Source organism: Hippoglossus stenolepis, chromosome 1, assembly GCF_022539355.2.
Source record: "Hippoglossus stenolepis isolate QCI-W04-F060 chromosome 1, HSTE1.2, whole genome shotgun sequence".
In the NCBI taxonomy this organism is placed as follows: Eukaryota; Metazoa; Chordata; class Actinopteri; order Pleuronectiformes; family Pleuronectidae; genus Hippoglossus; species Hippoglossus stenolepis.
In genome coordinates, this window is record NC_061483.1 from 368,621 (window position 1) to 384,205 (window position 15,585).

The following is a 15,585-nucleotide window of genomic DNA, read 5'->3' on the forward strand; positions in this document are numbered from 1 at the left end:
CTTTGCGTGGTGACGCATGTCTCCTGCGACAGCTCTGGCGGCAGTTTGTTTTGGTTCCTGGATGAAGACTCAGCGGATCTGAAATAAACTGAATCAAGATGATTCACGAGCTGCTGATGGCGCTAAGCGGATATCCGGGAGATATCCTCACGTGGAGCAAAGGGACAGGACTACAGGTGAACGAGATTCTGTTCAACTCAGGTTCACAACTCACTGGGTTCTACTGGGTTCTACTGGGTTCATCTCTGTTCATCTCTACTCATCTGTATTCATCTCTACTCATCTCTACTCATCTCTACTCATCTGTATTCATCTGTATTCATCTGTATTCATCTCTACTCATCTGTATTCATCTGTATTCATCTCTATTCATCTCTACTCATCTGTATTCATCTCTACTCATCTCTACTCATCTTTATTCATCTCTATTCATCTGTACTCATCTCTACTCATCTCTATTCATCTGTATTCATCTCTACTCATCTCTATTCATCTGTATTCATCTCTACTCATCTCTACTCATCTGTACTCATCTGTATTCATCTCTACTCATCTGTATTCATCTCTACTCATCTGTATTCATCTCTACTCATCTCTACTCATCTGTATTCATCTCTACTCATCTCTACTCATCTCTATTCATCTCTACTCATCTCTATTCATCTCTACTCATCTCTACTCATCTGTATTCATCTCTACTCATCTGTATTCATCTTTATTCATCTGTATTCATCTGTATTCATCTCTACTCATCTGTATTCATCTCTACTCATCTCTACTCATCTCTATTCATCTTTATTCATCTGTATTCATCTCTACTCATCTCTACTCATCTGTATTCATCTCTACTCATCTCTATTCATCTCTACTCATCTCTATTCATCTCTACTCATCTCTACTCATCTTTATTCTATTCATCTCTATTCATCTCTACTCATCTCTATTCATCTGTATTCATCTCTACTCATCTCTGTTCATCTCTGTTCATCTCTATTCATCTGTACTCATCTCTACTCATCTCTACTCATCTCTATTCATCTGTATTCATCTCTACTCATCTCTGTTCATCTCTATTCATCTCTATTCATCTCTATTCATCTCTACTCATCTCTATTCATCTGTATTCATCTCTACTCATCTCTGTTCATCTCTGTTCATCTCTATTCATCTCTACTCATCTCGACTCATCTCTATTCATCTGTATTCATCTGTATTCATCTCTATTCATCTCTATTCATCTGTATTATCTCTCATCTCTATTCATCTCTGTTCATCTCTACTCGTCTCTATTTATCTCTATTCATCTCTATTCATCTCTACTCATCTCTACTCATCTGTATTCATCTGTATTCATCTCTACTCATCTCTGTTCATCTGTATTCATCTCTACTCATCTCTGTTCATCTCTGTTCATCTCTGTTCATCTCTACTCATCTCTACTCATCTCTATTTATCTATATTCATCTCTACTCATCTCTGTTCATCTCTACTCATCTCTACTCATCTCTGTTCATCTGTATTAATCTGTATTAATCTGTATTCATCTCTACTCATCTCTATTCATCTATATTCATCTCTACTCATCTCTGTTCATCTCTACTCATCTCTGTTCATCTGTATTCATCTGTATTCATCTGTATTCATCTCTATTCATCTCTATTCATCTGTATTCATCTCTATTCATCTCTACTCATCTCTACTCATCTCTACTCATCTCTGTTCATCTCTATTCATCTCTACTCATCTCTATTCATCTCTATTCATCTCTACTCATCTCTATTCATCTCTACTCATCTCTATTCATCTGTATTCATCTCTATTTATCTTTAATCTCTGTCTCTCTTTATCGTCTACACATTGTTTATATGTTTTCCTTCTAAAATGTTGAAGTGGCAGCTCAACAAAGTTTAAGTTCAAATCCAGTAATTACAATTTATATATGAGTTTATAATATAATACAAACAGTATAAACAGCTCCAGGGTAAAAACTAAATTTGTATATGAAAATAAGGAAACATTTTATTTAGCTACAATAAGAATTCTACGTGATGAATGTGTTGTCAGAACTTTGGTTGAGTTACTCACGTCATCAGATTCATCCGAGGTTTGGACTGAACGACACAGTCTCTTCAGTTTTCATCAGTTACCTGAGTAGAAGGAGAAACATGTCATTTTACTGGGTATCACTCGGCAAAATGAAATGTCAACAGGGTGAGGTCAGAAGAAAAGGTTTTGGCTTGCACGTCCCAGTAACCTCAATGTATTATGTAACTTGCCCCCACAGGTTTCTCAGGACCTGCCCTTCCTCCATCCCAGTGAGACCGCTGTCCTCAACCGCCTCTGTACACTGGGCACTGATTGTATACGAATTAAAGAGTTCATCGAACAACACACTGACCATGTACATCTACAAGTGAGTCCCCGTCATTCATCACAACATTAGCTGGTCACCTTGAAGCTGTGAACTCTAAGATTAATTAAAGATCAATGTCTTTGAGAAATGTCTGTACTAGTTTAGTTGTATGTAAAACAGTGAAAACAGTTCCGGACCCTTCTCTCTTAATAAACAATAATTCCACACATATCATCTCAGAGAAACCCTCCTGGACTTCCCTTCAGATTGGTTTGAAGCCTCTGAAGAAAAGGTCCGATCACGTGCTGTAGGTTTAACCCTTTGTTCTGTAGGAACATCACACAAACCAGCCCAACCAGACGGGACTTCACGGGAGTTACTTGTGGGCTTTCTGCGCCGGGCTGGACTCGATGCTGAGGCCGTACAGACAGACGCTGCTGGACCTGGAACAAGAGGTGAAATGACAACAACAGTAGTGAATGAATAATAGAGCATGTGAGAGGCTGCTCATTCAACTTGAGTGTATGTTTCAGTTCCTTGGAGATCCACATCTCACAATATCCCACGTGAATTACAAGCTTCATCAGGTAAAGCATCAGGTGAAACACTGAAGTTCTCACAGTCTCAGTTGAGTCTGTTTGTTAACAACCTTTCTCTCCAAGTTCCAGCTGCTGTTTCCCTCTGTGGTGGTGGTGGTAGAGACGATCAAATCCCAGAAGGTAAGGAAACGTGAGCTGCTGCTCCCAGACAAGTTCAATTCACACAATCCCAGTTCCTGCAGTAGTTCATCCTGAAGCTTCTACCATGTGACCTAATGAAGACGAGTGTTCTCTGTGGATCCGGTGCTTCAGAGGACATGACTAGAAAAACAGATTTACTCATTTCACAGTAATAATACGACGATAATACAGTCACAGCTGCGTGAAACAACTAATGTGTGTGTGTGTGTGTTGCTTTAGATCCATGGCTGTCAGATCCTGGAGACGGTGTACAAGCACAGCTGTGGGGGGCTTCCTCCTGTTCGCATGGCCTTAGAGAAGTTAGTCATGTTTTACTGATGCAGACGTGGAATCCATATCAGGAGAGGGTTGGTTAGAGGATTTCATTCTGTTTGTAAATCTCATCGCCACTCGATCAATTAACATCAATTAAACCAGAGTAAGACGAGAGGGAAATCTGAAGTCATGTTCATACTGCAAGAAATACTGTAGTTCGAGTTAGTTCTAGTTAGTGAAGCCTGTAGTTCTAGTTAGTTCTAGTTACTTAAGCCTGTAGTTATATTTAGTTAAGCCTGTAGTTCTAGTTAGTTCTAGTTACTTAAGCCTGTAGTTCGAGTTAGTTCTAGTTACTTAAGCCTGTAGTTATAGTTAGTGAAGCCTCTAGTTATATTTAGTTAAGTCTGTAGTTATATTTAGTTAAGTCTGTAAAGTTATATTTAGTTAAGTCTGTAGTTATATTCAGTTGAGCCTCTAGTTATAGTTAGTTAAGCCTGTAGTTATATTTAGTTAAGTCTGTAGTTATATTCAGTTGAGCCTCTAGTTATAGTTAGTTAAGTCTGTAGTTATAGTTAGTGAAGCCTCTAGTTATAGTTAGTTAAATCTGTAGTTCTAGTTAGTGAAGCCTGTAGTTATAGTTAGTGAAGCCTGTAGTTATATTTAGTTAAGTCTGTAGTTCTAGTTAGTGAAGCCTGTAGTTATAGTTAGTTAAGTCTGTAGTTAAACTTCAGCTTTAAAAAACTCTAATCCCACGATGGTACCAACACACCTTTGTGTCTTTGTGTCTTTGTGTCTTGCTTGTTTGAAACATGGTGCAGGATTCTGGCGGTGTGCCACGGTGTGATGTACAAGCAGCTCGCAGCCTGGATGTTACACGGATTTCTGCTGGACCAAAGTGAGGAGTTCTTCGTGAAGAGGGGGCCCAGCGCTGGAGGAGCTGCTGCCAACCAGGAGGAGGAGGAGGAGGACCTGGGACTGGGAGGCTTGAGTGGGAAACAGCTGAGGGAACTACAGGACCTGGTGAGAACACATCCACACAGGACAGAGCTCAGGCCCCAGATCTAACCAGAGTGTTGATGGTGTCCTCCTGTTGTGCAGAGGCTGGTTGAGGAGGAGAACATGCTGGCTCCATCTCTGCAGCAGTTCTCTCTGAGAACAGAGATGCTGCCGTCATACATTCCGATCAGAGTCGCTGAGAAGATCCTCTTTGTGGGAGAATCTGTCCAGATGTTTGAAAACCACAACCACAGCCCTTCTCGAGCTGGTACCATGCTGAGCATCTTCGTGTCAAAGTTTGATTGTGTGACTCAAACCACAGAAACATGACTGATCTGTTTGCTCCAGGCTCCATACTGAAGCACCAGGAGGACATGTTTGCTGCTGAGCTGCACAAACTCAAGCAGCAGCCTCTTTTCAGCCTGGTGGATTTCGAGAATCTGATTGATCGCATCAGGAGCACGGTGGCCGAGGTGAGCTCGTGTGGCGCTGCACTCTTTTCCTCTTAAATCTAAATGCCATGAAAGTGACGAAATGAAAACCTCACAACCTGATCGACTTGCAGCACCTGTGGACTTTGATGGTGGAGGAGTCGGGTCTGCTCGAACAGCTCAAGGTTTGTTTTCCTCTCTATCACTTCTGGACCATGGATCACATGGTCAGTGCTGACGTTTGTTTTCTTCCAGATCATTAAAGATTTCTACCTGCTGGGTCGTGGGGAGCTCTACCAGGTCTTTATCGACCTCGCACAGCACATGCTGAAGACGCCTCCGACGGCCGTCACTGAGCACGGTGAATATTAATATTCCTGATTCACCTGACTGATGTGGGGAGAAGATTCATTCTCAATCCACAGTTACTTTGCACAGAATCGACGTGTAGTTGTTGCTGTTCTGATATTTCCAGCTTTATTATATTAGTATATTGATTCAGTGTTAATAACACGCTGCTTAGATTTTATATATAGTGTCAAAATAACCCAATTTACTCACATCTTCACTCTGACGCAATAAACTCCAAGCTACGGTTGCGTAAACAACAAATACACACAATTGAGCACAGAAACGTAGCTGACAACACGTGTGTTTGTTGAACCAGCTCTTTAGAAAATGAGCTAAATGTAAGTTTGGTTTACTGGAACATGGATATCCCCTGGAAACACTTCCCCTGTCATCTGTGCTACCTGCAGTGTCTTGAAGATATTTACTTGTTCTATATATACAGTTTATAGATATGAGTTTTCACCCTCATGTGATTCCAGACGTAAACGTGGCGTTTCGGCAGGCGGCTCACAAGGTTCTGCTGGACGACGACAACCTGCTGCCGCTGCTGCACCTCACTGTGGACTACCAGGGCAAAGACAGCAAAGGTCCCACTGAACACGTCCAGCAGCGTATGAATCCTGTTCAGGAGGAATCACACGATGACTCATATTAAACAGGAAGCTGTTTTATATGGTTTGGTGTTGAGCGCCATCCAGTGGTTTGATGATCAAACTGTTTTAAACTAAGAACAGCTGCCTAAATATTTATTTCATCTGTGACTGAAAAAAAAAACTATGCAGAAAATTACTTAATTCAAACTTTTCAAATGTTTTCTCTGTAAAGTCGATCAGATAAAATGTAATTAACAATTAGACCTAAATCAAACATCATTATTTTATGTTTTCATATTAAAAGAAATTCCTCAGAACCTTTATACGTACACACACATTATTATTGTTATTCATTATCTGTTCTAAGAGCTTTTCTGTGAAAATGTCAGTTAATGGTAACGATGCCTGTTTTATATCTTTCTTAAAAGATGGATCCGGCCCCAGAGACGGAGCCACTCCCCCACAGGACACCTCCCCTCGTGAGGCTCCTCCCACAGGCTGGGCGGCTCTCGGCCTCATCTACAAGGTCCAGTGGCCGCTGCACATCCTCTTCACGCCGGCTGTGTTGGAGAAGTATGAACGTTGTTCTCACGTTTTCATCTACTCGTGTGTTGAGTGCAGCTGACGAGCGTCTCCTCTGCTCAGGTACAACGTGGTGTTCCGGTACCTGCTGAGCGTGCGGCGGGTGCAGCTGCAGCTGCAGCACTGCTGGGCTCTGCAGATGCAGAGGAAGCACCTCAAGTCCAGTCAGACAGATTCCGTCAAGTCGAGACTCCGCAACCACATGGCCTTCCTGATCGACAACCTGCAGCACTACTTACAGGTAAACATCAGAGCAAGCAGCTTCTGTCTTCAAGCCGTTTCATGAGTTGTATCCATGTCATCAACACGCGAGTATCCCTGTTGTCCTGCGCTCCGTCTTCAGGTGGATGTTCTGGAGTCTCAGTTTTCTCAGCTGCTTCAGCAGATCAACTCCACCAGAGACTTTGAGAGCATCAGACTGGCCCACGACCATTTCCTCAGCAACCTGCTGGCCCAGTCCTTCATCCTGCTGAAGCCGGTACGTCACTGAGGGATTCACCTGCCGACAGTCGTCCTCATCTCACACTGACAAACTCTGGTCCTCAGGTGTTCCACTGTCTGAACGAGATCCTGGAGCAGTGTGATACCTTCTGTTCTCTGGTCAGTCCGACCGTGGCTTCTCTGGACGAGAGAGGAACCGCTCAGCTCGACCTGCTGGTCAAGGTCTGTTGTTGTCTGATTGTTTTTCACATCTGATGTTCAAACGTGTGAAGATGTTTAACATTTAACTGGAATTTCAGGGTTTCAGACGACAGTCGTCCTTATTGTTCAAAATCCTTTCGAGTGTGACCAACCATCAGATCAAATCTGAACTGGCTCAGCTTTTACTACGACTGGATTACAACAAGTACTACACACAGGCAGGAGGCACGCTGGGCAGGTAGGACACACAACAACACAACAACAAGTACTACACACAGGCAGGAGGCACATCAGCACAGGGGAACAGGCCACCAGGGGCGCTGCTGCAGATTCTGCTGAGTTTAGTTCAGTATGAGAGCAAGTTTCAGTATTTTTAATCCTTAGTTTTATTAAAGTTCTGGTTCGACTCCAGAGAAACACTATTATATGATATATAATCCAGCCTGTACTTACTGAGTCAGTCACATGTTTCTCACAAGAGAAATGTACAAAAACCCTTGTTTCTTGTAACTTCAAACGAGAACATGACTCAGCAGTTTGAACCTCGCTCCAAATGTCCCTTAAATTCAATCAAGCTCCAGTAAATTAAACTGATCTAGAAATGAACACTAATGTCAAAATGCTGTTTTATCAAGTTAAATAAAGAGAAAACTCCTGGATCTGAATGTCACGTCTCATATTCTGGGTTCAGTCGTTTTAATCCTGTGAACAAACCGAAATTTAGACCTCAGATATTTGTTGGAGGTAATAATCACATTTTAGATCCTCTGGATTAATAACTGTTCACTTTATCTTAACTGGGTTTGAAGCAGATTTGATTTTCCATCCATTATTGTCTCAATGTTTTGAAGCTTCTGTTTCATGTAAAACATCCTGAGCTGCATTTTGTTTTTCTTTTCAGTATTTGACTTCCACCAGAAAGACACAAATCATTTCTACAGCTTCACACAAACATCCGAGGAGAGAAATGATCTCATTCTTGTATAAAGTGTAAATACGAAAACCTTCAAGCAGAGAAAATAAAGTGAAGTTGAATAAAATGGAACCAGAGTCACAGTTTATTATTATCCCATAAAAACAGACAGGGTATATACAGCAGAGCATGCGACAGAACTGAAGACACTGAACATGGTGTTGATTATGACGAGTAGTCGTGGCGATACTGAGGCTTGCTGCGGAAACCCAGGCGCTCGCCGCAGATCAGACTCTGAATGAGCCATTCAGGGGACACCAGCGGGACTTCCTGTGAGGTCACACTTTTCTCCACCAATGGTGGACAGGCGTGATCTGTCACCACAGCGTCGTACTTTCCAGCAGGAACGTCTGCGGACAGAAGAACAGCCTCGGGTTCAGGACCATGTGTTCACAGTGCACGTTATTTAAAGGTCGTGACGTCGCTACCTGAACAGTCTTTGTCCGCCTGGAGCTGTCGGACTGACGAGGCCCCGCCCATTGTGACCAGCTGAGCCCAGAGCTCCGCCGGCTGCTCAAACACCAGAAGGACCCGCAGGGACTTGAAGGGGCTGCAGCGAGGATGCCTGCAAGGAGAGAAACAGGATTTAAAACTGATGTCACCTTGGATTCTGTAAGGCTGTTAAAGATCATGCAGTCATGTTACGTGCACTGTCACTTAAATACTTAGTTTGTTTTTTTCTTGGCTTCATCAATCTATTGTTTTTTAATTCCTGAATTTTCTGTTTTAGATTCCTATTAAATATGAAACAAAGATACGTGATTAATGAGGACTTCATTTCTCATGATGAACTTTTGCTCTTGAACAAGCTGCATTGACTCTTATTGTTGTAATGTGTTTTTATTAGGATCCATATTTACATCGACTGCAGGCGCCAGGATTTTTTAAAGCTTCAGGTTGTTTTCTTGTTTTCTGATTTAAAAAGAAACACAAACCACATCAGGAAACAGTGCGATAAACTCAACACAGCACAGATAATTAAGGATTTTAAAGTAAATTTAATTTATTGAACCAAAAACCCTGCTGGCTGGGAGGAGCCCTCTTATATTAATTCATTCAGGGAGCGGTTACTGCTTCGGCTTCCTCTCGAAACAGGAAGTGAGAAAACCCTTTCAGTGGTCCGATCTCTGCACAGTTCATACTACACAACTTGTTGAGTTCCCTCTACATGACACTGACACTACATGAGCTGTTACCTGGAGAAACGCGTGAAGACACTGGAGGAATGAGATCTTCCTGCTGGACGAGGTGAAACGCTTCGGTAGTAAAGACCAGAGATTTCTGTCCGAACGAGTGAAACTAACCGACTGGAGTCTGAAGCAGTTGGTCCAACCTGCACTGAGTTTGTGTTTGTGTCCCTCACACGGTTACGGTTTGATTCCCTGATTAGACGTGTGCAGTGTGAAACAATCAAACTCTGCTCCTGAAAAGACTGAAACATTTAAACTCTTCTTTTTAAAAGAGAGTTTTTTGTATAACGCGTCACCATGCAACATGTCCTTGTTACCATGGCTACAGCAGCTTTTACTCAGGAAGCATCTACATAAGAGACGTGACCTTTCTGACACAGTCAGCTCACCAGAGTCCAGTCAAACCCCCAATGCGCCACACAACCACCAGGGGGCGCTGCACCGTACCATTCTACCACGGCGTTGTCCGGCCCCACCCCGGCCGGCAGCAGGTAGTTCCTGTAGTTCAGCAGCTTGTTCTCTTTGCAGCAGTCTCGAACCCACACGTGTGACACGCACGGCACGCCGCTCGCCAAACACAGCAGGTACTTCCTGGTGCGGCAGTGCTGGTCGGCGATGAGCAGGCTCTGATAGGCTGCCTTACACTGAGGGAACCAATCACAGAGCAACATGGATCAGAGACCTTTCACAGGATGAACAGGGAAATAACGTCTGGAATAACAAACACCATTAAAATAAAAGCATCAGAACAGGTTCTCTACATATTTAACGCCACAATAATTATAAAGAGTTCATTCATGAAAAGACAGAGACAAAAATAGAAAGTGGAGAAGTTCAGACATTAAAGTTGTGATGTAGAGTTTATCAGGAACTCAGACAGAGACGTTAACGCTGAGTCACTGAAACATGAAGATATGAAAACATGTGGCCACAGCGAGGGGGGGGGCACGACATGTTTTCTGCTGGAAACTTTAACAGCAGGAAACAAGTTTAGACTTGTTTTACCAACGTTGAACTGAATAATTATCCAGAAGAAGAAATGATGCTCTGCCACTCATCAGAAGGAGAACGTGCTGAAGGTCACCTGCTCCTCGTTGAAGTCGGGCAGGATGAAGCCTCCGCCCGCCTGCAGCTGGGACTCGGTGTACGCTTTGTTGAACGGACTGGTCTCAATGGGATCTGATGGAAACAACATCTGCTTTACTGAGGATTAAAGGAAGCTGCAGATGAGGACGAAGAGGAACCAGTAACCGCCTCACCTTCCTCCTCCTCCTCCTCCTCCGTGAGCTTGTTGGTCAGCCGGTCGCTCTCTGACGACGCCGTCAGCATGAAGGCGAAGCCCATGAAGAGAGACGTGTTCTGAGGCAGCGGCCCCTGGGTCTCCGACACGTCGCCCGACTGACCGGGGAGGTCTGTGCCGCTGCCCGAGGTGTTACACACTCCGACCCGCTGAGCTGTGGACACGCACACGCACACACGTTAAACTGCAGGAATCACATCAGTTCACCCAAAACACAAATACAACTATTTTCGTGCAGGTGTTTGTTTGTTGGCTGATTTGTAAACAGGATTACGTGAAAACTACTGGATGGATTTCCTAGAAACTTCCAGGAAACCTACAGGAAACTTCCAGGAAACCTGAATTTGTGTTATTTGGTGCAGCTTGATGAAATTTAAGGAAAGTCAGGTCTGGGTGGAAAAGGGAGCTCCATGATCACGTTTGAATTTAATGATGTTTGAGATGTCACAGATTTCTGACACAGCTCCAGTGGAAGATTCATCTGCAGATTTTTTATATAACGCAGAAACTCTGGATTCATCTAGAGAGAAAATCTTTGATGTGATTGGAACTAAAGCTGCTTTCAGACAGGAACTATGAACCACTGGTTCACACACTAGAAACAAATACACCTGTGAAAAGCACCTGGTCTCTTCCCTCCACCCGTGAACCATCACCATGATTAAACTACACATTGTTCAATTACCAGATTCGTCTCAGTAGCAGCAGCCGGACACGGGTCACACGGGGGTTAAACTCAGCACAAAGGAAATCACACGTTACGGATTCTATACTAATAAAATCTACATCAAATCACTTGGATTAACGGAGTTAAGAAAGAAGAAAGAATAAATCACGTTTCAGGGATCACGATGTTTAATTAAAATTTTGTAAAAATGTTTCTAAAAACATTTAAAAAATGATGTACTAAAAAATACAACAATGACGACTAATTCAAACTATTTCCTATAAAAATCGATTAAAATCTCAAAGCATCATCTGCTCAGTGTTTCAACTTATTAAAGTCAAGTCTGACGACTGAGCTTCTGTCAGTGAGTTGTTGTTTTGGACCATGACCACATTCACACGCTGTCATGGTTCTGGTGAAGCGGTCTCTGTACCGGCTCTGATGCCCGGACCCCTGCGGCCTCTCTTGGCCGGCGACCTGTCGTCCTCAGAGGTCGTCCTCAGCTTCCTCTTGCCGGAGGGGCCGGGGGTGCGGGGGCTGCTGGAGGAGCTGCGGTTGGGAGTGTCCTGACCTCCAGGGGTCACTCTGCGCCTCCTCTTCCCCTCCACTAGGTTATCTGAGGAGAAGGACAAGAGAGAGACGTTTTTATATCTCCAGTAAAAATCCCAAGAGGACGAGGAAACGAAGAAGAGGAAAAGAGAAACTGAGCGAGTAAGAAAGTGAACTGTGTGCTGCGCGAAGCCGTGTGCCGCCGCGTGAAGCCGTGTGCTGCCGCGTGAAGCCGTGTGCCGCCGTGCAAAGCCGTGTGCCGCCATGTGCCGCCGTGTGCTGCCGCGTGAAGCCGTGTGCAGCTGTGTGCCGCGTGAAGCCGTGTGCTGCCGCGTGAAGCCGCGTGAAGCCGTGTGCCGCCGTGCGCTGCAGCGTGAAGCCGTGTGCAGCGTGTGCTGCCGCGTGAAGCCGTGTGCAGCGTGTGCTGCTGCGTGAAGCCGTGTGCTGCCGTGTGAAGCCGTGTGCCGCCGTGCAAAGCCGTGTGCCGCCATGTGCCGCCGTGTGCAGCCGCGTGAAGCCGTGTGAAGCCGTGTGAAGCCGCGTGCTGCAGCGTGGTGCCCGTGTAGCTGTGTGCCGCCGTGCAAAGCCGTGTGGCGCCCGTGTGCCGCCGTGTGCCGCCGTGCGAAGCCGTGTGCTGCCGCGTGAAACCATGTGAAGCCGTGTGCAGCTGTGTGCCGCTGTGTGAAGCTGTGTGAAGCTGTGTGAAGCCGTGTGCTGCGGCCGCCGTGTGAAGCCGTGTGAAGCCGTGTGAAGCCGTGTGCCGACGTGTGCAGCTGTGTGAAGCCGTGTGCTGCCGCGTGAAACCATGTGCTGCCGTGTGCAGCTGCGTGAGCCGTGTGCCGACGTGTGCAGGCGCATCAGCAGTGAATTACACATCCAGCCTGTAGGGGGAGCCATGTCTCCCATTGTGTCTCTTTAGGTCAGAAACACTAAACATTTCTTGCTCCACATCCAGTGAGTCCAGCTGCGTCTCACCCAGGCTGATGTCCGAGGCCTTGGCCACAGGAGCGGACGGCTCGTAGGGTCCGAGGCTGTGCTGCTCCCTCAGCCTGTTTCCCTGCTCCAGCGACAGGATGACCGACGTCCTGTTGTACCACTGCCTCTGTCCGTCCCGCTCCACACTGTACAACAGCTCCTGGCCCTCGGACTTATGGCCCCGAACAACACCTGCACACACACAACACATTTCAACAAGAAAACTATTAAAGATCAGATGGTTCACTCATCAGTGATGAACTTCTAACTGAAGTTGTTTAGACTCCTCCTCTTCCTCACCTATGCTGAAGTACTCGTCCTCGAGCAGAGCGGTGACCTCTGTCTCCAGGGGGATGGGATCACACAGCAGGATATCCTTCCCCACCACCTCGCACTCGTAGCCGTCGTCAAATCGCAGGCGGAAACTCCCCTCCCCGGCGTCTCTGATGATGCGGCCTGAGTAGAAGTAGCCGTTGGACGACCACTTTGCCACCACCCTCAGGCCGACGAAGCTGCTGCTGGCCGAGCTCGCCTCCTCTGGAGACGACCTGAGGGAGTCGGAGTGGCTGGGGAGCTCGGTGTCCGTGGGGCTGACGGGGAGACGTGGGGGGAGCATGCGGGTGAAGGGCTCGTCCTCTGAGGAGGACGGTGGGCGGCCATGAGCGCCGAGTCTCTGCAGGGAGCCGACACCTCCTCCCCTTAAGAGAAACACGGGTCTGATCAGCTGAGGAAACATTGACCGACTGCTGCTTTTACACATCACGTCTTTCTCCACGTCGATCGAAATCTGATCTTTCACACAGGCAACGTCTCAGAAGTGAAACGGTTCTGGGTTCCTTAATCATTTTATGTGATCTAATCCTGAGCATCTGAGCTGAAAAAACATTTTTTAAAAGCCATGTGCTCATTTGCAGTGTCTGGGTTGTATAATAAAAACCTATTTAAGTACAATATGCTGCGGAATATAAGATTTGATTCAGGCATTTTTTACATTGCTAATGATTTGGATGATGAATTTATCAAAGTATCAAACATCGACTGGTTCAAGCTGCTTTTCTCTGGTGATTCCAGGTTTTCACCAGAGAGAAAACAACAAGAAGCATTTTCACAATTTTAAGACATTTCATGGAAAAAAGTTTAGTTTCTTCAGTCTGAGCTAGCAGCTAATTAGCAGATTGATGATAAAAATATGTATTGATTGAGTGAGAAGATCAGGTACAAGGAGATTAGTGAAAAGAGGAAAAGTAAAGTGTTACTGGTAGAAAGTGCGTCAGGGCGAGCCTCAGGGAGGACTCACCTGGACAGCGAGGAGCGGGACGGGGGCCGGCCCCTTCTAGCTCTTCCTCTGGGAGCCAGTGGGACGAAGGCCCGGGACCCCAGGGTGCCGTAGCCTCTGTCCTTCGTGACCACCGACCCTGCCCTTTGACCCCTGTGACCCCTCTGTTGATACCCACCTCCCCTCCTGGGACTGCGGACACACAGAGGGGACGAATGGAGCCGGTCAGGTTGCACAGGCACTGATCTGGGGACAGTCTCAAAAGGAAAAGCCGCCCTGCTGAAGAAGGAGGGCGGTTCACTGACCCCAGATCTGTGCCTGTAAAGCAACTTGTACCTGAAGCGGCAGGGATCAGTGAATCACTGAGAGATGAGGGTGTTAGAAAAGAGGTGAATCAGGAACCAGCATGCATCGACCACAGACAGGTGAAGCAGAGAGGCAGGACAGAAGAGAACCAGTGACTGAGGGGGAGGTGCTACCTGAAGGATCTGCCCCCTCGGCTGGACGGCATGATGAAGTCCGGCCTGGCGAAGCCGGTGCTGCTACTGGTTCCTCCTGAGCTGTGCTGCAGGCTGGAGGCCTTGGACGACAGCGAGCTGATGTCCCCCAGGTCACCGGAGGTCAAGGAGCTGCTTCCTGTGCGGCACGGAGAGATGTCGCTGTCCAACACGTGGCAGTCGACCACCGGCTCCTCGCTCTCCTGGTGATCAGAGATCAGTGACGCTCATGTTCCTCAAGTCACAACCAAACAAACATTTTCAACCTACAGAGTTTCACACAATCATACATTTAACGATGTCTTAACAAGAGTAAGAGTCTGTCGCCATGAACGGCTGTGAGATAATGAATCAGAGTATTTGAGCTGATGGTAGATGAAGAGTTGGACGAGACCATGAATGTCTGTTTGAAACACGCGTTTGCAGCCTGGAGCAGGAAAAGCAGCTGTTACCTCAGTGACTTTGCGATCCACCTCTTTGCCGTCCTCATAATAAACATCTGTAATGACCCGAGTGACGGTGGTTCGCACTTCCTGGGTGGTGCGGACGTGTCTGCAGTGGGCGGGGCCTGTGGTTCTTCTAAAGGACGGAAACTCTGGTTCCCCCTTTTAGAGAAAACAGAGGAGAGTCAGATTATGAATGTTTACAGACATGTGAATGCACATGGATCTCCGTACCCTGCCGGCTGGCGAGCGCAGCCCCTCTGCCTGGAAGCTGGTCTGCTGGGAGAGCGTCCGCTGTCGGAGCAGAGACACAGAGACTCAGAGACACAGAGACTCAGAGACACAGAGACTCAGAGACACAGACTCAGAGACTCAGAGACACAGAGACTCAGAGACACAGACACTCAGAGACACAGAGACTCAGAGACTCAGAGACACAGAGACACAGAGACACAGAGACACAGAGACTCAGAGACACAGACTCAGAGACACAGAGACACAGACACTCAGACACAGAGACACAGAGACTCAGAGACACAGAGACTCAGAGACACAGAGACACAGACTCAGAGACTCAGAGACACAGACACTCAGAGACACAGAGACACAGAGACACAGACTCAGAGACACAGAGCGAGACTCAGACACTCAGAGACACAGAGACTCAGAGACACAGAGACTCAGAGACACAGAGACTCAGAGACACAGACACTCAGAGACTCAGAGACTCAGAGACTCAGGCTTCAGCCTCAAACATCACTCAACAACACTT

The 15,585-nt window shown here is 46.2% G+C and overlaps 2 protein-coding genes across 9 annotated transcripts in view; one reads left to right on the forward strand and one right to left on the reverse strand.

The window, feature by feature from the left end:
- tubgcp4 (tubulin, gamma complex associated protein 4) lies at positions 1-7,988 on the forward strand. The gene is made up of 18 exons (XM_035153230.2): positions 1-176; positions 2,285-2,413; positions 2,686-2,808; positions 2,887-2,940; positions 3,016-3,072; positions 3,313-3,392; positions 4,167-4,368; positions 4,447-4,612; positions 4,693-4,817; positions 4,910-4,960; positions 5,031-5,136; positions 5,606-5,713; positions 6,148-6,292; positions 6,365-6,542; positions 6,645-6,779; positions 6,848-6,964; positions 7,042-7,181; positions 7,845-7,988. Exons 1-18 carry the CDS (start codon positions 99-101, stop codon positions 7,849-7,851), a joined length of 2,001 nt encoding a protein of 666 aa, XP_035009121.1. The 5' UTR covers positions 1-98; the 3' UTR covers positions 7,852-7,988.
- The window catches only part of tp53bp1 (tumor protein p53 binding protein, 1), a 21,352-nt gene continuing 13,745 nt past the window's right edge, over positions 7,979-15,585 (reverse strand). For 5 of the 8 annotated variants that reach the window (XM_035153147.2, XM_047339566.1, XM_047339567.1 and 2 more), the window contains 12 exons: positions 15,048-15,107; positions 14,823-14,975; positions 14,353-14,573; positions 13,895-14,065; positions 12,898-13,295; positions 12,598-12,789; positions 11,507-11,689; positions 10,366-10,560; positions 10,191-10,285; positions 9,554-9,750; positions 8,345-8,481; positions 7,979-8,266 (listed from right to left, as the gene is read on the reverse strand). In XM_035153147.2, the coding sequence (XP_035009038.1) occupies positions 8,082-8,266; positions 8,345-8,481; positions 9,554-9,750; positions 10,191-10,285; positions 10,366-10,560; positions 11,507-11,689; positions 12,598-12,789; positions 12,898-13,295; positions 13,895-14,065; positions 14,353-14,573; positions 14,823-14,975; positions 15,048-15,107 (2,187 nt within the window). In that variant the 3' untranslated portion in view covers positions 7,979-8,081. Of the gene's footprint in view, positions 8,267-8,344; positions 8,482-8,776; positions 8,829-9,553; positions 9,751-10,190; positions 10,286-10,365; positions 10,561-11,506; positions 11,690-12,597; positions 12,790-12,897; positions 13,296-13,894; positions 14,066-14,352; positions 14,574-14,822; positions 14,976-15,047; positions 15,108-15,585 lie in introns of those variants that run through there. The other 3 variants (XM_035153214.2, XM_035153199.2, XR_004695121.2) reach the window with 2 other exon arrangements.